At 40.0% G+C, this 22,058-nt stretch overlaps 1 protein-coding gene across 2 annotated transcripts in view; it reads left to right on the top strand.

The window, feature by feature from the left end:
* The window catches only part of FAM13A (family with sequence similarity 13 member A), a 331,803-nt gene that overhangs the window by 188,900 nt on the left and 120,845 nt on the right, over window positions 1-22,058 (top strand). For both annotated transcript variants that reach the window (XM_027116910.1, XM_027116911.1), the window contains exon 7: window positions 11,142-11,305. In XM_027116910.1, the coding sequence (XP_026972711.1) occupies window positions 11,142-11,305 (164 nt within the window). The remainder of the gene's footprint in view (window positions 1-11,141; window positions 11,306-22,058) is intronic.

Genomic DNA, 22,058 nt, shown 5'->3' with positions numbered 1-22,058 from the left:
TCTTGTAGTGTTCTTGTGTGATTTTGGTATCAGGGTTTGCTGTCCTTGTAAAATGAACTTGGAAGTGTTGGCTCCTCTTTTATTCTTTGTAAGAGTTTGAGAAGGTTTGGTATTAATTCTTTAAATGTTTAGTAGAATTCACCAGTGAAACCATCTGGTCCCGGACTTTTGTTTGAATCAGTAATCAAAATCCTCTGAACAATCTCTTTACTAGTAACTGGTCTCTTCAGACTTTCTGTTTCTTCGTGATTCAATCTTGGTAGATTGTATGTTTCTAGGAATTTACCTATTTCTTCTAGGTTATCCAATTTGTTGGCATATAATTTTTCCTAGTAGTCTCTTATGACCATTTGTATTTCTGTGGGATCGGTTGTAACATCTCCTCTTTCACTTCTGTTTATTTGAATCTTCTCTCTTTTTTTCTTTGTGAGTCTAGCTAAAAATTTGTCTGTTTTGCTTATCTTTTCCAAAATCTACCTCTTAGTTTCATTGATCTTTTCAGTTATCTTTTTAGTCTGGTTTAATTCTACCCTGATCATTCTTATTTCCTTCCATCTGCTAACTTTGGGCTTGATGTCTCACTTTAAATGTGTGATTACCATCCTCAAATGGTCCTCATTTCGCTGGCAGTCCTACTCCTCTCCCCAGTTTTTTCACTCTTCCCTCTCTTTTAAACTCTGTTTCATACCATTTCCTTGGTCCTTAACCTCCAACATCCCCCTTTGCAACATTCATGACCTGATTTTCATTTGACTAAGAAAATCCAGAGAGACTCTCCACCTGTCCTCACATTCATCCAGTATCTGCCCCTGCACCGTGTTCTCTCCTTCTTTCCAGTCGCAGGAGATGTGCTGTGTTTGCTCCTCTCCCAGAGAAGCCTTCCACTGTGGACAAGATCCCATACCCTCTGACCCCCTCAAGAACTTTGCTCCCTGAATTCTCTACCCCTTCCTTCTCTCCTGGGTCATCAGGGCTTTTTTTGTCTGTCCACTGAATCAGTCCCACTAGCATAGAAATATACTATATTTCCCATCTTACCAGAAAAAAACAAAACAAAACAAAACAACCTCTCCCTTGACTCCAACACCCCGCCTCTACACCACAGTTAGCCTTCACCCATTTCCTTTGCTATTCCTTACAACAGAACTCCTCAATGAATTATATAAGCTTGCTGTTTCACTTCTTCTCTATTCTCTTTGGGACCACTCTAATCCATCCTACTACAGAGTGAAACAGTTTTTGTCAAATGATGCCACTTTGCCACAGTCAGTGGTCAGGTCCTAATTTTCATCTTATTCACCCTGTTGGCAGCATTTGACACACTGGGTCACTCCTTCCTTTTTTAAAAAGCTTTATTGAGATATAATTTGCATACCATAAAATTCACTGCTTTAAAATTACAATTCAGTGATTTTTGGTATATTCACATAGTTGTGCAACCATCATCACTATCTAATTCCCAAACATTTCATCACCCCAGAAAGAAACCCCACACTCGTTTGCAGTCACTTCCCGTCACTCAGTCCCTGGTAGCCAATGATTTACTTTTTGTCTTTGTAGATGTATGTGTTCTGGACATTTTATATAAATGGAATAATGCCGTATGTTTCCGTTGTGTCTGCCTTCTTTCACGCAGTGTAATGTTTTCAAGATTCAGCTCTGTTGAATCAGTGCTTCATCCCTTTTTATTACTGAATAACATTCCATTGTATGAATATACACATTTTACTTATCCTTTCATCGGTTGATGGGCATTTGAGTTATTTCCAGTCCTTGGCTATAATGAATAATGCTGCTATGAACACTCATGTACAAGTCTTTATGTGGACATATGTTTTGGAATTGCTGGGTTACATGGTAACTGTGTTTGTTCCTTCCTTGTTGAAGCCCTTTCCCCTTGCCTTTCAGTACACTCTCTTGGTTTTTCCCTCTACCTAACTGTCCACTCCTCAGTCACGCTGAGTCTTGCCTCTCTAACCTTGAGTGCTCTGGGGATTAGTTCTTAATCCTCTTCCCTTCTCTATCTAGATTCACTCCCTAGGTGATCTCTTCCAATTACGTGGTTTTTAAATACCGTCTACATATAGATGACTTGCAAATTTGTATTTTCAGTTCATGCCTCTCAACTCCAACTCCTATATCCAGCTGTCTACATGACATCTCCACTTGTCTGTCTTATGTGCATCTCAAATTTAGCATGTCCAGAGCAATAAACTCCTGAGTTACTCGCCAAAATCTGTACCTCCTGCTGTCTTTTCCAACTCCATGATACAGTTCATTCTTTCAGTGCTCAGGCCAAAAACTTTGGAGTCATCCTTGACTCCTTCCTCCTGTCCAGTGCATCAGCAAATCCTGTTGGCTCCACCTTCAAAATATATACAGAATCTGGTGTCATCTCATCGTTTCCCTGATCCAAGCCCACGAGCATCTCAGTTACTTCCAACTTCCTAGTTGGTCTCCTTTAATCACTCTGACCCTTCAACAGTCTTCTCGCTGTAGCAGTAAGGATCCTTTCAAAATGAAAGTCAGGCATGTTTCTTCTCTGTCTAACACCTTCTAAAAGTACCCCCCCACCCCCGCCCAGGGTAAAAGCCAATGTCCTTAAAATGCCTGAAGGTCTCCGTGATCTGGGCCCTCTTGCTACTTCAGTGACCTCACCTCCTGCCACTGTTCTCACTCATTTGTCTCCAGCCAGCCGCAGTGGCCTCCTTGCTGTTCCTCAGCCTTGGAAATCATGCTTCCTCCTCAGGACCTCTGCACTGCTCTTCAGCTGGAATGCTGCTCCCCAGACATCCTTCTGAGACACTCCTTTATTTCTTTAGGTCTGTGGTCAAGACTGCTAGTGGCCTCCCGGGATCTAGTCTCCTTCTCTTCCTTGGCCGCGTACACGGATGCACAGCTATAAGACCCCTTTCCCTAACTTCCCTGGCAGCTGTGTGTCACCATGTGACTAAATTTTGACCAACAAAAGTAAGCAGTTGGATTTCCCTTTAAGAGTGAGGCATGCCCTTTCTCCACCCTCCCCCCATCCCACAGTGTTTGCAACACAAACCAAAGTTCCTGCCCTCGTGGAACTTACATCTGGTTGGGGGAAAAGACAACAAATAAATACACATAAGTAGATATACAGTGTGTTTGATGGTATTGGGTGCAATGGAAATAAATAAAGCAGGGTCAGGCAGATGGGGAGTGGGGCATAAGGGAGAATTTTGCTATTTATTCTGTAGTGACAGAGAAGGCTTAACTGATAAGACAGCATTTGAGCAAAATCTTACATCAGTTTGGATTAGGTGTTCTTGCATATAAATAAACCTCAAACAACATTGGCTTAAACAAGATAGAAATATATTTCCTTCAAATGAACAAAACCTGTAAGTCAGGCCAGGACTGGTAATGAGGCTCTACGAGGTCACCACAGACCCAGGACGCTTCAGCTTACGGCTCCCCACGGCTGCAGTGCGGGCCTCCCAGCCTAGGTGTTGCCATCTGCTTTCCTTCCAGGCCACAGGAGGTGTGTCGCTGCCCGGCACTACCATTAATTGTTAGTTTGCCCTGGATTTTACAGTTTATTACTTTATTTCTCACCTTCACTTCGGTCAGGAGAAGGGGATTTTAATAGCCAAGTTTCCCACTCTCTGTACAAATCATGTCAGTTCTCTGGGCCCCTGGATTTCATTTCTGAGATGAAGGGATTGGAGTAGACCTCTCGTCAACTCTAAAACTGAGTGGTTCTAAAATAATCATTTAATTTCTGAATTTTCCACCTAATTTTTCTTGCATAACCATGACCAGCTGTGATCAAGCAATTCAGTTATTTAATGTTAAGTTTATTTTTTCATCTTAACTCTAATTTTTAAAAACCTCAAAGAGAAATTATTTACTTGACAAATTTTTAAACTCTGAATCAGCAGCACACATTATTCTAAGGATTTTTTAAAAAATTTACCTGCCCAGGATGAAACTCAGATATATTTCCTGGGAATGGGAAGTGAGGTGATGGGATGAATTTTAGCAAGTGTACCACTTTTTTTAAATCTCCAAAGGATGTTCCAGTGTGCACCCCTGGGTAAGAAGCACTGCTTACGGCATTCCAGCTAGTGTCAGTAGTGTCCCTTTGGAACAAGCTTCCAGAGAACATCTTCTTCTAAGGCCCCATCACCCTGTGTAATCATGTCCTCTAAGTTAGCAAGAACTTTTGAGGCCAAAGGATCGCATTTGGGATTGGATGGCAAACATTCCCATTGATTGATCATTGGTTTTGATCATCAGAGATAAATGATCAGAATTTTCAAAGCAAATTTCTATGTTATGAATAGCATGAAAATCTGTAGAAATCTTCTATTTAATTTCTAAACTGCTCAGTTCACACAGTTACTTTTGGCCTGAATTGTTCTCTGTTGAAAGACCTGAAGTCAGGAACTTGAACAAGTGACTTTGTAACATAGCAGATGGGACCGTGTTGATGTTTCTAAGAGGCCTCACCTTACTGCTATGTACAGATTTATCTATGAGCAGCTTCTAAATGGTGAGACTTACTTGAGCCTAAGTCCCAGGACAGATGGCTCTACCATGGGGCCGCTTAGGCCAAGTAAATGTATTGACAGGTTCCAGCCCCCGATCTTGCGTTAATAATCCCTATGCTCTGTAAATTCAGATTCTTCCCATTTCTGTACCATAGCTATTTTTGAAAACTGACTTAGAGATTTTGAAACTGAATATAGACGAAACTTTTAGAATAAGAATAATGCTTACACAGTGGAATTAACGTGCTTCATGGCATCAGTATTTCTGCAAGGAAGGTAGAATCTATCAGTTAGTTTGTTCGGTTATTCATCTGTTCATTTATTCATTGTAGGACCATGTAATGGTCCCCTACTATTTTGCTAGGTACAGCTCTAGGAGGCGGGGCTACAGCAGTTAACAAAACAGACAGCAATTTCTGCTCTGATGGCACTTAGCTTTTACAGGGGAGTGAGGAGGTGAGAAGGAAAGAGTTGAGGAGAGTCAGATGCTAAGAGGTTTGTTACGTGCTTGAGCCATGCTGTGAAACCATAACTACTCTGATCTATTATATTTCAAGATCAACTTTTTTTTTAATTGTGAAAGTTTTGTCTTTTCACCTGTGAGTCATTTTTCTAACAAACTTAGTTAAAATGATTTTATGCTAAGTACAGATCCACTCTAAAATTTAGATCAAGATGAGATTTTAATTAGTTACAACTAATTTCCTAAAGCATGTTAATAACTTGCTCAAAAAAAAAAACAAAACCCACGGGGCCATTAATTAGCTCGCACTGTGGCTGGCACACAATAGATGGGCCAAGTTATTTATGAGGAGAATTGATTGCTGCCACTTAGTAAACAAGCCTCACTTTTGAAAAGCAAAATGTAAAGATTTTTGAGCAAAAACAAAGGCCTTTTTAAAATTTTTCTTATTTCAATTTTTTCTAATTTAGAGAGGTTTTTTTTTTTTCTCTAATTTTTTAAGCTAGAAATGCCTGTCTTCTTTAAAAAAAAAAATCAGAGCTAAACATCTGTTTTCTGGTACTTAGTTATCTCACCATTTCTTTTTATGAAGATGTTGAGTTTAATGAGCATGAAGAAAAAGGAAGAGGCTTTGTGCTCTTCCATACAAATGACAAATGGGAGACAGAAAAGGTCAAGGATATTGAGGAGGTCTAGTGAACTTTATTTAGAAAGTCTAAATGTTAAAAATGAACTTTTCTGCTCTCATCCTGCTATCACAATTTACCTTCATCATTGAGCCTTGAATATAATTTTCTGCCCTGTTCGAATCTTCTCCCAAAGTACCTGATGATGAAAAGAACAGACTTACAGTTTTTGTCATTTCAAAATGCAAGCACAGCACCTGGCCGGTGGTTAGGGTGACTCCTAAGACCAAAACATTAAAGTTTGTTTCGCTTAAACTTTTAAAAATTAAGTATTAACAATACTATTTCATAATAGTATGCTAAATTACTGTTATAAATTTTCCTGCAGTTGATTCACATGCACATCACTTTTCTAGGAAGAATCTTAAGATAATCAGGAAACGTTCACCTACACAAAGGAAAGGGAGCTACGAATTTCAGAGAGATTGGTCCCTGTCCAGTAAACTGAGTCCCTCCTGCTTCTGACTCACCTGCCATTCCTCTGTTTCAGTCCTGCAGGGCAGACAGCTCCCACCCAACACTTGCCCATGGGACAGAGGGCACTCTTGTGCCCTCGCAGTGACAGATTTATATGGATAAATATTAAGGCACACATTATTTTCTTTATGTCTTATTTTCTTATGTCTTTTATTTTTAGTCAGATCATTGTATCAGGGTAAATCAGTCTGGTGTCATAAGCATGTTTTTCAAGTGCTGGATTCTTTGTTCAGTTTGTAAAGATGAGACCTTGTTAAAACCTTTATAGCGTTGACTGTGGCAGAATTTGATTTTTGGCCTTTGAAATTTATTCATGTATGTTTTATTTTTGATTTATTTTTAATTTTTTAAATTGAAGTACAGTTGATATACAATGTTGTGTTAGTTTCAGGTGTACAGCAAAGTGATTCAGGTATAAACATATATATAATGTATATATATTCTTTTTCAGGTTCTTTTCCCTTATAGGTTATTACAAAATATTGAGTTCCCTGTTTCATACAGTAGGTCTTTTTTGGTTATCTATTTTATATATAGTAGTGTGTGTGTGTTAACCTCGAAGTCCTAATTCATCCCTACCTTTCCCCTTTGGTAACCATGAGTTTGTTTCACGTATATTTCAAGTATGGTGATGTTCCAAGCATTACTGGAGACATATACATCTATATATATATACATACACGTATATATATGTGTGTGTGTATAACTATGACTGTACATTTATATTTGCTAACTGAGCTCATTCTATATTATATATCATAAAATTATTTCACAGTCCTGTTAAAAACTTTGTAGATATTTTAATGACGGAATATTCTTTCATCATATACATGTGCCATGATTACCTTATAGTAATTTAGCTGTTTAGAATAGTTACATTTGGGGCCTATTATAAATAAACTACAATGAACACATTTCCCGTATAGTTTTCCTCAAACTCAATTTCTTCCCCCTAAAATTATATTGCTAGAATGCTTCAGTGGGTGCCAGAGGGATAAATTTAAAGAAAGTTTTAATTACTAATGCCCCCCCAAAAGAAGAAAATGGGTTGCATTATGGGATATAATGTGACTTTTATCCAAAACTGCCTTTTCTTCTTGCAATTCTAACGTTTAACATACGACCAACTCTAGAGAGTAGTGGTAAGCACAGGTCCTGTGGCCTGGCTCCCTGGGGTGTAACTGTGTCTCTGCCACTTCCTCACTGGACAGACAACTTGAACTATGCCTCAGTTTCCTCAGCTGTGAAATGCTAATAATCGTAGTCCCTGCCTCTTCAGGTTGTTGTAAGAATTAAATGGGTTAATTTATGTAAATCTCCTGGAACCGTGCTAGCACAGAGTAGATGCTCACTCACTGAATGTTTGTTCATAACAGTCACAGCAACAACATCTAAGAGACTATTTCCTAATTTTACATTTTCAAAGACTATTCTTTTGTTTCTATTCCTCTGGCACCTCGAATACTGAAGTATCTCAAATTACTTCTTAGGCTCTTCCATACCTGCAAATACATGCACGGAATGTGCTTTAAGATTCCTGGGATTGCTAGTATTTGAGTTGTACACATAAATCACACAGCATGTGCATAGATCCTTATCTGAAACAGCCAATGGCAGAATTCTTAGCAAAATGTTTTTCACAGATGGTTGGGGTGCTTTCATAGTTCTCACCTTCGAGTCCAAAAGTTATCACGAAGATCACTCAAATAAAAGAGCAAAGCGTGGTGTAAACTCCTGCATATCTGCAGTAGAAAGGGAAAGCTGCCTACCCCAGTCAGTGTCCCAAACCCTTGGCCGTCTTCCTACCGTAGCCACACGTTATGAGGCTGCAGATGGGTCTCTCTAAGGACATTCGCTCCATTTGTTACAGTAAGGTTTTTATTTTTATTACAGTAAATTCTTACCCCACAGAGCTTGGCTGGACCTCATGGAGTCACTAGCAACTCTTGTGTAGACAAGGCAGGCCTGCTGGGCCTTCTTGGCCCATTCCTGCTCAACTCAGAGCTGATGTGGGCCTGTTATATGTTTACATGCCAATGACAAATGAAAAGTGTACACAGAGAGAGGAGCTGCCTCCGTACAGATTTCTTCTCCCCATTCCCTTTAAAGCAAGGTTTCTCAGCGTCAGCTGTACTGACAGTTGGACCAGATGACTCTCTTTCATGGCAGGCTGTCCTATGCATTATAGAATGTTTAGTCACATCTCTGGCCTCTACCCACTAGATTCTAATATCACATACCCTCACCCCTGTTCATGGCAACCGAAAATGTCTCTAGACAAAACTGGCTCTGGGTGAGAACCCCTGCTCTAAGGCCACAGTGTAATAACATGTCTCTTTGTACCCTTGGCTTTGTACCCTTGGCTTTGGCCGACTGGTGTCATATTCCTCAGAGAGTTCAAGGGGCCTTGAACACCGTCTCAAAGTCCACCACTGAACTATATACAATCCGAAATAGACACCTGGAAGCACAGAAATAAAACCACTCCTCTACCAACATTATAATGCCAAGGCTTAAACTCTGTGTTCCTGAAAAGCTCAATTCCAGCTAAAGTAAAGAAAGGGATCTCTTCCTTTTTCTCAAAGTTAATACATTTGTACTAAAATTAATTACATCAGTAAAATGGCAGGTTTTAAAATTTTATCACTCTATTAATTTTTCCTGTAGTCATCATCTCTATAGTGAAAATGTATAGTCTTCAAGGTACATCTTCAAGAAGGTATCATTAATCACCTTGAAAAATTGTGCATTCCTTTTAAAAATGTGTATATATTCCACAGTTCTAGTCATCTTAGACTTACTGAGCTACTTGTTTTCTAACAATTTTGTTCTCATAAACTTCATGCAGTATTTTCGTGTTCTGTGCACGAGCTGAATTCTTTGCACTCCTTTGGTATAAATAATGAGTTTATATTTTAAAGTTAATGGTTAATGACAATCATGTCTGTTATTTCTATAGAAATTAAATCATTGGGAAATACACTTAGATAAATGTAGCTGATGTAGTTGCTGGTATGTGAATTCTATTATGGTGTTATGGAGTCTATTTTAATATAAACTGGCAGGATGGAATAAGCTACATATTACCTTTTTTTTTACTTTAGAATATTTTTTTACGTAAATTGTTGAGTCAAATTTAGAACCCAAATTATCACTGAACCTAAAATGTCATGTCATTATTTTAACACCATGAAATATTGCCAAACAACTGTTCTTAGTTTTCTCTCAATATTAAAACAAATATGTGTGGATGTGAGATTTTTTTTAGCTAACTAATTGGAAGTCGTACTGCTTTTTGAGTGGCTTTTATTGATTTTTCATGTCTGTTTTGATGAAAAATTACATGCCAGAGGAGTCCCTTTATGAAATATGTAATAGCAGATGCTTACACTTTTCATGTTGTGTTGCTGTTTATCTGAGTATTTCTTTTAGAAGTATTCTTGGCAGATATAGCTATGAGCTATGGTTATTTCATAATTTAAAAAAATTTTCCCTTTGATTTTCATGAGCTTACGAATGCTCTACAGAGAAATGCAACTGAACAATTAATTGGCATTCATCAGACTTGGGCAAATTTTACATAACAACAATATTAATAAAAGCTAGCTTTGATTTAGTGTTTATTTTGTGTTAAATGTAACTCTTTGCTAAATTAGTTTCATGTAATCCTCACAGTGGTATGAACTTATTAAATATTTATGTCCATAATTGTCTGTGTTACTCTTTTTAATTGTCCATTATCCTAGCCTCTTGGTCAGTCAGTGTCCTGGGAATATCTTGTAGTTGAAGAGTGTTTGTCTGACAATAAGTATTTATTAATGGGTTCAAAACTTTGCTAGACTTCCTGGTAAAAATGTTACAAATAATATAAAGAAGAAGAAGAGAAGGGCAAGGTAGGAGGAGCGATCTGGTTGAGGCCACGTGACCTAGAAACTTGCGATAACTAAGATTACGGTATCAGATGACATGCAGTCAAGTGTAGATTGTGTGGTGGTGAGTTACAGGAATTCAGAGCTGGGAAAGGTTATTGAGACCTAAGGGTAGTTAGTGAAGCTCTGTGGGCAGTGGATTCTTATCTCAACCTCAAAAGAGCTTAGGATTTGGTTGGGTTGGTGACTGGCCAGTGATCAACACATGACATTGTAGATGAAAGGACAGCAAGAGACAAGTCCTAGAGATGAGGAAAAGCTTCCAGTGTAATGAATACTTTTTATCCAAGGGTTTGAAACTTTCCTGAAATTCTGACATGATTCTTACACATTTTTAGGAAAAGAATATAGGTTGTTTTCTCATTTTTTCTGACCTAAAATAAGAGAGCATGAAAGTATTTCTGGGGTCAGAGAGACCTCAGATGTGAAAAGTGAATATACCCAGTATTCATTTGGCACTTGGGCTGCCCATGATTCCAGAGATAGAAGAAAAGTAAAAAAGTTGTGTTTTTCCTATTTATTTCCTTAATTCAAAATTTATTACACCATACGTTGCCCTACAACAGAGGATTACAGTAGAAACTTGCCAACTGGTGTGTATTTTGCTTGTCGGTAGTAAATATTTCCGGACACCTTTCTCACATTGGCATTCTCTATTTCAGTGGTTCTCAGCCGTTTTTATTTTTTTTCTGCGTCTTTCTGACTATTTCTTCTCTCCTTCTAGATTGCAGTCTGATATACTCTCATAATCTCTCATGACATAGAATAATTATTCTAAGGAGAGGTTAGGCCTGGGGAAGATTTGTATGAGAATCCAGGAGCGGGGTATGGGCCATAATGGTTTGAAAGTTCCCCTCAGCAATATTGGTATCTCCCCTTCACTGTGCCCTTTGCTATATAAGAATTTTTAATATGTATTTTCAATTTTCTACCTCGGTTGATATTTTCCTGGAGTGTGATTAATCCATTAGATTATTAATAAATTCGAATAACTTATCTTCAATAACTTAATTGGAAAGACTTTTAAAAATGCTTCTCTTTTTTATTTTATTTTATTTTTTAGATCCCCGAATCTCGGAGTGAGGGATCTATTCAGGCCCACAGGGTACCGCATCCAGAGCTGTCCGATGGCGTTCCTCAGGTCAGCCTGCAGCTAAGTCAGAGAAATTCCTGCTGGGATGACATGAATTCAGCAGAGGATGCTAATGCTGTCAAATTGCTCTCCAGGTTAGCATGTTTCCTTTGTTTACACATCATGTATTGCATCATCTGTGCTGATACACAGGCCCGCATGTGCAGGTATGTTTGCACGTATCTACCACCGGGGTCATCGGGATACAAATCAGTACAACTATTTAAAACCTACTGTAACTTTTGAAAAATTTCTGACTAGTAATTCTTATCACACAAGCATTCTTATCACACAAGCATTCCTAGTTGGTTATATTTTATTTTATGGATTAAAACAAATTATTTAGTCAGTCGGACTGTGCTAGGCTCACATTAAAAGTTGGAAGAGTTATTTTTTAGATGGCTTTTCATAGTATGTTCAGTGGTCAATATTATTTGCAATGAAAGTGGACATCACAGGTGTTACTAGAACCAATTCTCACTCACAGATTTTGAATGTTGCCCTTTAACCTTTAGGTTGCACGTTAAACCTGAAAGCAAACTTCTTTGGTGTACTTGAGGAGAAAGGCATACAGTTTTCTTAAAATAGGTAAAATGGGGTCTGAACCTTATTTACTCCTCACATACAGAATTTTTCCTTTTAAAGGTTTTTCATCTTTTATTATAACTGACAACCTATTTCTGTAATTTAAAAAATGTCATCACAAGTATAAGACAGAGAGCTCTAAAGAATGGAAAGATTTTTAAGACATTATGGAAATAATGCAGTTAAAGAGCTTGCCACTTTGGATTGCCTTATAGAAAAGATGGAGTTCGAGCTGGATTTTTAAAATGAAGGTAATTTAAATACGAAGAAAAAGAAGGCAAGGCTCTTGTAGATGGGCCCAGTTAGGAGGCAAGAGTAGGTGCGGCGTATTTGGGACACACCAAACAGAAGTCCTGTGAGGAATCAGTGCGGAAAAGGCTGGGGAGGTGGGGTGAGGCCAAGCCACTGAGGACCTCGAGTGCCAGCCTGCAGTTATGTCTTGTTCAGTCTTGCCCCTCACTGAACAGATGTTCAGCACTTGACCTCTGCTTCCAGGAGGTGCTTTAGGACAGAGGGTGCAGCAGTGAACCAAGCCGACCAGACCCTGGAGTTCATGGACCTTATGTTCTAGTGAGGGAGGCAATAGCAAGACACACAGAAAAAAAAAAAAAAAAAGCCTGTGAAGACCGTTTCAGCTCATTAATAAATGCGGGAGTTAAGAAACAAGTAGGTTAACGTCGTAGACGGACCCAAAGACCATTTTAGTTCGCTTAGGCAGGGGAAGCCTGAATTGAGACAAGAAGGCGGGAGAGAAGAGAGCCTGCAAGGCAAGCGCACTTCTGTGCAGAAGAACTGAGGTCCGGAAGCTTCGCTTCTTGCTACAGGTAACGGGAAACCAGGGAGAGTTCCAGCTGGGTAGGGTTAGGTGATGGGAGCCACGGTAAGTTGGCATGTTGGAAAAGGAATCTTCCATCAGCATGCAGGCTTGATTGCGAGAGGAGAGCTTGGAGGCTGGCACAGTGTTGGTTCCTTCAACAGTTATTAATTTTCACTGAGATCTAGTTGTGTGGCATTTACTTGCTGGGCACTGGGGATTCAGAGAATGAGACGCATATGCCTTGCACTTGGGGAGGCAGAGGATAAGTGAGTAAAAATCCCATAATTATCATTAAATAGACATTCGCTAAGTGTCTGTTACATACCAGGCACTGTGAAATGGGCTGGTGATAAAGTCATTCAAGTGCCTCTCTTAAGGCTCTTCGAAAACCGTCCGCAGGTTGCCGTGTGAGAGGTGGGGACCCGGAGTTCAGAAGTTTCAGAAAGAGGGTGATTTTTTGTTTGTTTGTTTGTTTTTTTGCGGTACGCGGGCCTCTCACTGTTGTGGCCTCTCCCGTTGCGGAGCACAGGCTCCAGACGCGCAGGCTCAGCAGCCATGGCTCACGGGCAGAGCCGCTCCGCGGCATGTGGGATTTTCCCGGACCGGGGCACGAACCCGTGTCCCCTGCATCGGCAGGCGGACTCTCAACCACTGTGCCACCAGGGAAGCCCATGAGGGTGATTTTTGAACTGAGGCTAGTGGGATTCGTGGAGGTACTGGGCAGGGAAACCAAGAGAAGGGTGCTTCTGGAAGAAAAAAAGCGCATGTGCAAGGACACGTAGGGCAGTGAGGACAGCTTGGAGGAGAGCTGTGAGTGCGGCAGGGAGACAGGACATCTGGATTTTGGAACTGAGACTGCCAGAGGGGCTAAAGGTGCGGTAAGAGACGAAGATGAATAGGTCAGGGCGTGAGCAGCTGTACCCCATATTAAGGAGCTTGGATTTTTCTCTTAGAAGTGACAGAGGGTGATTACAGGAATATAAGCAGGAAAACGATAGAAACAGACTTACATTTTATAAGTTCCTGTGTGTTTCTGAGACACAAATCAAGAAGTGAGATTGTGGAGAGAAGGCACAGCTAACATTGCTCTGGCCTCCGTTTGTCCCTCTGGTTAGCATATCTCCAGTTAAAACAAATGCATATTAGTATTTTTTAATTTCTTCTGTACCTTCCAATTGTTTTTTTAAGTACGGTCTTAAAGAACTAACTTCTTCCCGCTGGGCAACCGTAAAGATTTAGATAGGACAACACCTCCCTGTCAAACCTTGCAACCCACCATCGTGCAGAAGCTCATTCAGTCTCTTGTCTCTATCCATAAATCTGGAGTGTCTGTGCAGAGATTTTTACTTTTTTATTTTTATATACCTCTTAATAGATTGACAAATTATCAAAAGACAAATGGAGATCATTAAAATGAATTTAACTAAAAATAACTTTTAAATCCTTTATATGTCTTTGAAGTAGCAGAATAGGTCTTGTGCCAATTTTTATTTCAAAAATGAACTTACGAAGATGTTTTCATTTGCAGTTGCTTTCTAAAACAAGTTATTGGTTAGTTCATAAATTTGAGCTAGAAAAAAAGAAGTGTGCCTGTGTTTAGTACACACACTCAACTTTCTCTAAATCTTTTCTTAGGGAAGTTTCCATTTTTCTCTTTAACAGTTTATTGGTTGCCTCAGTCTTAACCACAGAGGTTGGCAGTGTTGTATTAAGTATTTTGCTATGCCCTTGTTCTCTAAATATAGTTACTTTGGCTTACCAACACTTTTCCAAGGAATTGGCAAGAAGCATTCATCTGAGCTTTTCATAGTATTGATTTATTTTTTAGTTGCTCCCATTAAAAGAAAAAAAAACAATTCAGCAAAATCTATTCTCGTTTGACCTATGATCTGGTAAGTTTGATTTACTTTCCACAACAAAAAATAAAGCAATTCTCTTTGCACCTCTTAATAAAATCATTGCAACACATTTATACACAACAGTTTGATTTTCAGCGGAGCTACCATATCAGTTAACAACAAAGATAAAACCAAGAAAGAACCTTTGGTATGAAATGTCCAGAATGATGACGTGTCCTGTGATTTTTCAACAACAGGTTTGATATCTAGGGCTTTGAGAAGTGATTTTGGCTAACTGTGTGTTCTTGATAACTTGGAATTATTAGAGTTTAGACCTTGTTCAGTATTTTTTCCCAGGTTGGCTGACTTTGATCTTTTTTCTTCTTAGTTTCAAATCTTAAACATAGTCCCATTGCTTCTTGAGATGTAATAGAAATGTGAATTTTTATCAGCAAGTGTTCATTGTTTTTCTGCTCTTCAGATAGTGGCAGTAGAAATAAAAGCATAAAGGAGTAACACATTTTAAAATGAGCATTCAGAGAGGAGCTCAGTATCATGTATTGCTTACTGGCTGACTTCTATCTTGGAACATTATTTATTTATGTGAATAACTTTTTTCTGTATTTCTGTAATTGTCTAAAATTGGCTTTGAGGATGTAATCATATAAACAATCATTTTTCTAGTCTTCATAGAATCTTTCTCTCATAATTAAAATGGTTTCATGAGAAAAGCTTAGGAATAACTATCTCTTGATTTTGTTAGAGCTCAGTGGAGCTGTTTTATGCTGGATTCGCCGGCAAGGACAGAAGTGCTGAGTGAGAGGTTCACTTCATTCAATAAAGGCATTTAGCTAATCCATTTATATCATCTAAATCTGACATCAGCAATTTCCAGAATATTGTCAATAATTCTTTTTTTGTAATCCAGCTGCTGGCATTACCAAAACTCACAGGAGACTGAAAGGCATAACTCCTAATCTGACATGCTGACTTCAAAGGAGTAAAGGCCTGTCCTTCTCCGCCGTGTAACTACAGTGCACAAGTTTGGTGGGTTGGAGGCACGCACAGAAATGAGGATGTTGTTGGACAGATGCATCCCTTAGGCAAGGCTGGAACATTCCAGTCCCTCTCCCTACACATGATAATCTTATCTTGCTTCTTTTAAAAATACTGAGGAGAATATTTGTTTTGTCATTTATACAAGAACTAAACTGTAGGTGTTAACTTGGTTAGTAAACAGGCCACTTAAAAATCTTCCTGGAAGGGAAAGTTACACATCCATCCTAAAAAAGGAAAAGGAAAAGATCCGTATGTGAAGTTTAAGATGTTAAAATGATCTGAGGCTTCAAGGATAGCTATAGTATTATCTATTTCAACCTGTGAAATAGATAAATGATTATTTTTTCATGTTCCTGGCACTATACTCTATTATTACTTTCAGGATTTAATTTTAGAGCTTAAAGAAGAGGATTAATATTTTTAGTCTTTTAGATGTTAAACAATAGTTATTGTAATGTTTTATTTGAAAGGTTATGCATTTCCTTAAATATGTGATTTTCTTAAAGGCCAAAGGAAAATTTCTACTTTTGTTCTATAAAGTCAGAGTGAAGACTCAAGAAAAACTGTACGTTGTATGATTCCATTTCTATGAAATGTCCAGAAAAGGCAAATTTATAGAAACAGAAAGTAGAGTTGTGATTGTCAGGGGGTGGGGAGCCAGGAAGGGACGGTATATGTACAGGAGATTAACTGTACATGCCTGGAGGGACCTTATTTAGGGGAATGAAAATATTCTAAACTGATTTATCGTGGTAGTTAACACCACTTGGTAAAGTTACTAAAAATCACTGAACCGTGTACCTGAAAATGTGGATCTTATGATATGTAAAATACACCGCAATAACACTGTTCAAAAAAATACAAACACAAAAAAAGTTGGAGTAAGGAGAAGTGGTTATGCTTTACCAAGAAAGTCACTTGAGTGCAAATTGCTGAGATACCACTATTGTTATAAGTAAATGCTCTCTGCAGAGAATTGTGATTGCTACATTTTAAGAGAATTTGTTCCTTTGTACTTTCCATTGACTATGCCAGCATGGTGGCAGGAATAAAGGTCAGGTCCTCTTGAAATGCAATTCATAAGGAAAGAAAGGTAGAGAGGGAAAAAGCTCTTTGTTTTTTCATCCCTGGAATGATTCCAGGTTGTGGTTTACTGTGCTATGATCAAAAGTTATTGAAGTGATCAGTGTTTCAGGGAGACGTAGAAACAGAAAGGAAAAGCTCCAACATCTTGGGAGTTCCACAAAGAAAATCATAGGTCCATTGTTCATAAAGCAGCAAAGTTACCCAGTATGCTTCTGTCAACAGAAGTTCACGGTCTCCTTTCCTGTAGGTGAGTGTCCCATAGACACATTGACAATGAAAATAAGTTTTGTACTTGGCTCTCACATAAAGAGATAACGCAAATAAGAGTGATTAAAATGCTTGCATTTTCTGTAATAGGAATAAATAAATAGCTACCACTGTGCCAATCATTTACCTAAAATAATATGAAGAATATAGAATTAAAATGTATTTGCTTATGTCACAGAGGTGTTCCTAATTTGATAGATAAATGAGGGAAACGACAATGAATCTCTTTTCAATGTGTATTAAAAACAAATCGTTCCCTGGGATAGCATATTCTGCCTGAAAGCACTGTTGTGTTCTGAAAGTGTTGTCTATGTATTCCATTTTTCAATACTTTAGAGTTACATGAGGAATACGTTCTTCTTAGAAAAGTTTCAAATACCACCGATAAGACTAAAGTTCCCCTTGACTGTCTTGCTCTACAATTCAAATTCCCTCCCCTCTCCTCCAGGAGATAACTGTTATTATGGGTTCAATTATATATTCTTCCAGACGTCTTTCAGCGTATTTACACAGGAGTACAGTTTGCACACTTTTCCACTTTTTAGGAAGCAATTTTCATGATACTGAATGTATCGTGACGCTTCACGTGTTCCTGAAGTTTTCCAGTTTCCCGTATCGTTTCCTCCTCCTGTGTCATTCCTTCCCTTTCCTTCCCACCTTGCTATTCAGTGGTACTCCCTCCTGTCTGTTGTCTCTTCCACAGCTAATCTAGTCACAGAATGATAATACTCAAATCAGTATCTTGGACCTAACTCAGTTCTAAGTTCCCAGGGCCTGCAGCCACCTCTATTTCAGCCTTTACCATAAACTCACTGTGCCCAGACAGAACTCACGTGTTCATCTTTCCCTCCAGCTTTGCTATGTGTTGCATCCTCTCAGCCACTAGACTCAAACCTTTTATATAATAAGTCACCGAATCTTGTCAGTATTTCCTTTTCAGTATCTCCGACATCCTTTTCCCCATTTTCTCCCCCATGATCTCAACTGTAATTTAGGCCTCCCTCACCTTGTGCTTAGATAATTACTACATCTTCTGCACTCCTCTAACCTACTGGATTTATTTTCTTCATACAAGTTGGTCCTATGCCTCTGTTTTCAACTCCTAACTCTATACAGTGATTTCTGGATCTATATCTCCCATTCAGAATCCCGCATTGTATGTCACTCTTAACTAGCAGACGTGTCAACTTGTCCATAAGATACCACAGACCCTTCCCTCGCCCCCTACCCCATCCATAGCCAGCCAATCCCAGAATGCTCTTGGACAGTCTCACTGTCTATATTTGCCTCGCTACTACCCTACTCCTTACCACGTCTGCAAATGCAAATGCAAATGCAGATCATACTCCTTCTCAGAACTATTTAGTGGCTTACATGTGCCCAGCCTACAAGAAAATCCTTTCTCTGTTCTCTACCTGTCTTTCCAGCCCCTTCTCCCTCCTCTACGGCTGCCTTTTGCTCATACTTACAGCCACCATATGACCCATACTTTCCGTGACTATCTTGGTTTCAGATGTATCCTCTTCAAGATTAAATCATGTGTCAGACTTTGTCTTGATATTTGCTTAAAAAATGTTTACAGCAAGATGACAGAATAGGCGGTGCCCCGCCCATACCCCCCACAGCAACAATAACTTGGCAGCCGTCCGCAGACAAAAGTGCCTTTGTGGAAGCTTTGGGATCCAAGTAAGAGGTTGCAAGACTCCAGCATAGCCCAAGACTAAGGAAGGTCATTTTGAGAAAACCTACCCTCACCCAGGTGACAGGCTCACAAACCATGGTTCCATGATTGTGGCTACAGGCCTGGGAAAAGGCCCATTCCCCTGTGGACTCAGCTGTAGCCCCCTTTGGCCTTGGTTCCGCCACCAGTACCACACAAGGGACCAGGGAGGAAACACGCCCACCCATGCCTTGGGTAACAGGTCCATGACCTCAGTCCCAACTGTAGACCTGAAGCAGCCTGTGACCTGGCTCCAGCCACTCTCAGCCTTAATCTGGAAATAATCCCTCCCACCCAGGGGTCCAGCAAGAGTGACACTTGTCCATTTCCCCAAAGGCAGGCCTGCCAACCTCGGTCTGACTGAGGATTCTGAAGTAGCACTGTGACTCGCCCCAGCTCCTACCAGCTGTGCTCCAAGACTAGTCCTGCCTACCCAGGGACCTGGCAGCAGACACGCTTCTCCAAGCCCCCAGAGGCAGGCCTGTTTAGCTTAGTCCAACTGTGGATTCTGAAGCAGCACTATGACATAGCTAGCACCAGCAGCACTCAGCCATGGGCCAGCAGCAGTCCTACCCACCTAGGAACCTGGCAAGAGGCACATCCATCCATATACCCAGAGGCAGGGATACAGGCCTCAGACTGGGTTGTGGACCCCAAAGCAGTCCCGTGGCTCAGTTCCAGCCTCTCTCAGCAATGGTCAGGGGCAGTCCTGCCCACCCAGGACCTGGCAGGAACCCTCCCACAGACCTGGCAGGAGCCACACATCTGGTAACAGGCCACTGTCTGAGGACCCTAAGGCAGACCCTTGTCCCAGTGCCAGCTCTACTAACCAAGGTCCTGGAGGCAGTTGCACCATCCCAGGGAGCAGATAGGATCCACACCTGCCTAAGTCCACCAACCACAGACCCAGCAGCAGCCCTATGACATGGCTTTAATCCTGCTTAACTGGGATCCCAGAGGCAATTCCATCAGCTCAGGGACCTAAAAGAAGAATGTCTTTTCCTGCCGAAAACAGTCTGTAAAGACCAGAAGAAGTGTTTGCGCCTTCAAATGCACAGATACAAGTACAAGGCTACACATATCATAAAGAATCAGGCAAACATGACACCACAAAAGGAAACCAGTAAAGCTCCAATAACCAAACCTAATAAGTGGAGATAGACACATTTCCTGAAAAGTATTTTTTTTAATCGTGTTTTAAAAGCTCATCATGGGACTTCCCTGGTGGCGCGGTGGTTAAGAATCCACCTGCCAATGCAGGGGACATGGGTTCGAGCCCTGGTCTGGGAAGATCCCACATGCCGCAAATCAATTAAGCCCATGCACCACAACTACTGAACCTGCGCTCTCGAGCCCGCGAGACACAACTACTGAGCCCGCACGCCACAACTGCTGAAGCCCACACGCTTAGAGCCCATGCTCAGCAACAGCAGAAGCCACCACAATAAGAAGCCCGCGCACCGCCATGAAGAGTAGCCCCCGCTTGCCGCAACTAGAGAAAGCCCGCGCACAGCAACGAAGACCCAATGCAGCCAAAAGTAAATAAATCAATTTTTTAAAAAAAGCTTATTGAGATGCAAGAGAACATAGATAGCTAAATAAAATCAGGAAAACAGTACATAACAGATCAAGACATATAACAGAGAAATAGAAACCATAAATGCAATCAAACAGAAATCCTGGAGCCGAAGAATACAATGACAGAACTGAAAATTCAGTAGAGACCTTCAACAGTGCAGAGCTGATCACGAAGAAGAAAGAATCAGCCAACTTGAAGACAGGTCATTTAGCATTAGCTGGAGGAACAAAAGAATAAAATGAAAAAGAGTGACAAAATTGTGCAAGACCTAGAGAACACCATTAAGCAAATGAAAGTACACAACTTAGAAGTTCAAGCAGGAGAGAGAGAGAGAAAGGAGAAGAAAACTTATTTTAAAAAGTCATGGCTGAAAACTTCCTGAATCTTAAAAGCGATATGAACATTCCAGCTCAAAGGACCCCAAGCAAGATTACTCTGAGACATGTTATACAGATTGTCAAAAGTCAAAGACCAAGAGAGACTCCTGAAAGCAGCAAGAGAAAATACAATTCATCCCCTACAAGGGAACCCTCATGAGGCTATAAGTGGATTTTTGGGCATGATCCTTGTAGGTCAGGAGGAAATGGGATGATATATTCAAAGCGTGAAAGAAAAAACTGCCAACCAGGAGTACTATATCTGACAAAGCTGTCCTTCAGAAATGAAGGGGAGATGAATACATTCCCAGACAAACAAAAGCTCAGGGAATTCATCGCCACAAGACCTGCCTTACAAGAAAGGCCTAAGAGCGTTATTCAAATTGAAAGAAAAGGAAGCTAAGTAACCACATGAAAACGTACTACCCGGACTTCCCTGGTGGCGCAGTGGTTAAGAATGCGCCTGCCAATGCAGGGGACACAGGTTCAAGCCCTGGTCTGGGAAGATCCCACATGCCATAGAACAACTAAGTCCGTGTGCCACAACCACTGAGCCTGTGCTCTAGAGCCCACAAACCACAACTACTGAAGCCCGCATGCCTAGAGCCTATGCTCCGCAACAAGAGAAGCCACCGCAATGAGAAGCCCACGCACCACAATGAAGAGTAGCCGCTGCTCACTGCAACTAGAGAAAGCCCGCACACAGCAATGAAAACCCAGTGCAGCTCCCAGTTAATTAATTAATTAATAATAATTAAAAAATACTACCCAAAGAGATCCACAGATTCAGTGTAATTCCTATCGAAATTCCAATGGTATTTTTCACAGATTGAAAAAAAAAAATCCTGAATTTTATATGGAACCACAAAAGACCCCAAAGAGTGAAAGCTGTCTTGAGAAAGAAAACAAAGCTGGAGGCATCATATTCCTGATTTCAAACTATGTTACAAAGGAATAGTAATCAAAATGGTATGCTATTGGTATGAAAACAGAGACATACCAATGGAGCAGAATAGTCAACCTAGAAATAAACCTAAGCATATACAGTCAACTAATCTTTGACAAGGGTGCTAAGAATACACAGTGGAGAAAGGATAGGCTCTTCAATAAATGGTGTTAGGAAAACTGGATATCTACATGCAAAAGAATGAAACTGGACCTGTATCTTACACCACACTTGAAAATTAGCTCAAAATGGATTAAACACCTAAATGTAAAACCTGAAACTGTAGAACTGCTAGAAGAAAACATTGGGGAAAAGCTCCTTGATGTTGGTTTTGGCAGTGATTTTTTTGATACAACTCTAAAAAACAAAAACAAAAATCAACAGGTGGGACTACATCAAACTAAAAAGCTTCTGCACAGTCAAGGAAACCACCAACAAAAAAGGCAAACTGTGGAATGGCAGAAAATATCAATATTTCAATCTATATACCTGAGACAGGGTTAATATCCAAAATATATAAGGAACTCATATAACTCAATAGCAAAAAAAAAAATAAAAAAATCCAGTTAACCCA

The sequence above is a fragment of the Aethalodelphis obliquidens genome, unplaced genomic scaffold (assembly GCF_003676395.1).
Source record: "Aethalodelphis obliquidens isolate GAN/ISIS:26980383/991018 unplaced genomic scaffold, ASM367639v1 scaffold17, whole genome shotgun sequence".
In the NCBI taxonomy this organism is placed as follows: Eukaryota; Metazoa; Chordata; class Mammalia; order Artiodactyla; family Delphinidae; genus Aethalodelphis; species Aethalodelphis obliquidens.
The sequence above is the reverse complement of the archived record's forward strand: the minus strand, read 5'-3'. Positions and strand labels throughout refer to the sequence as shown.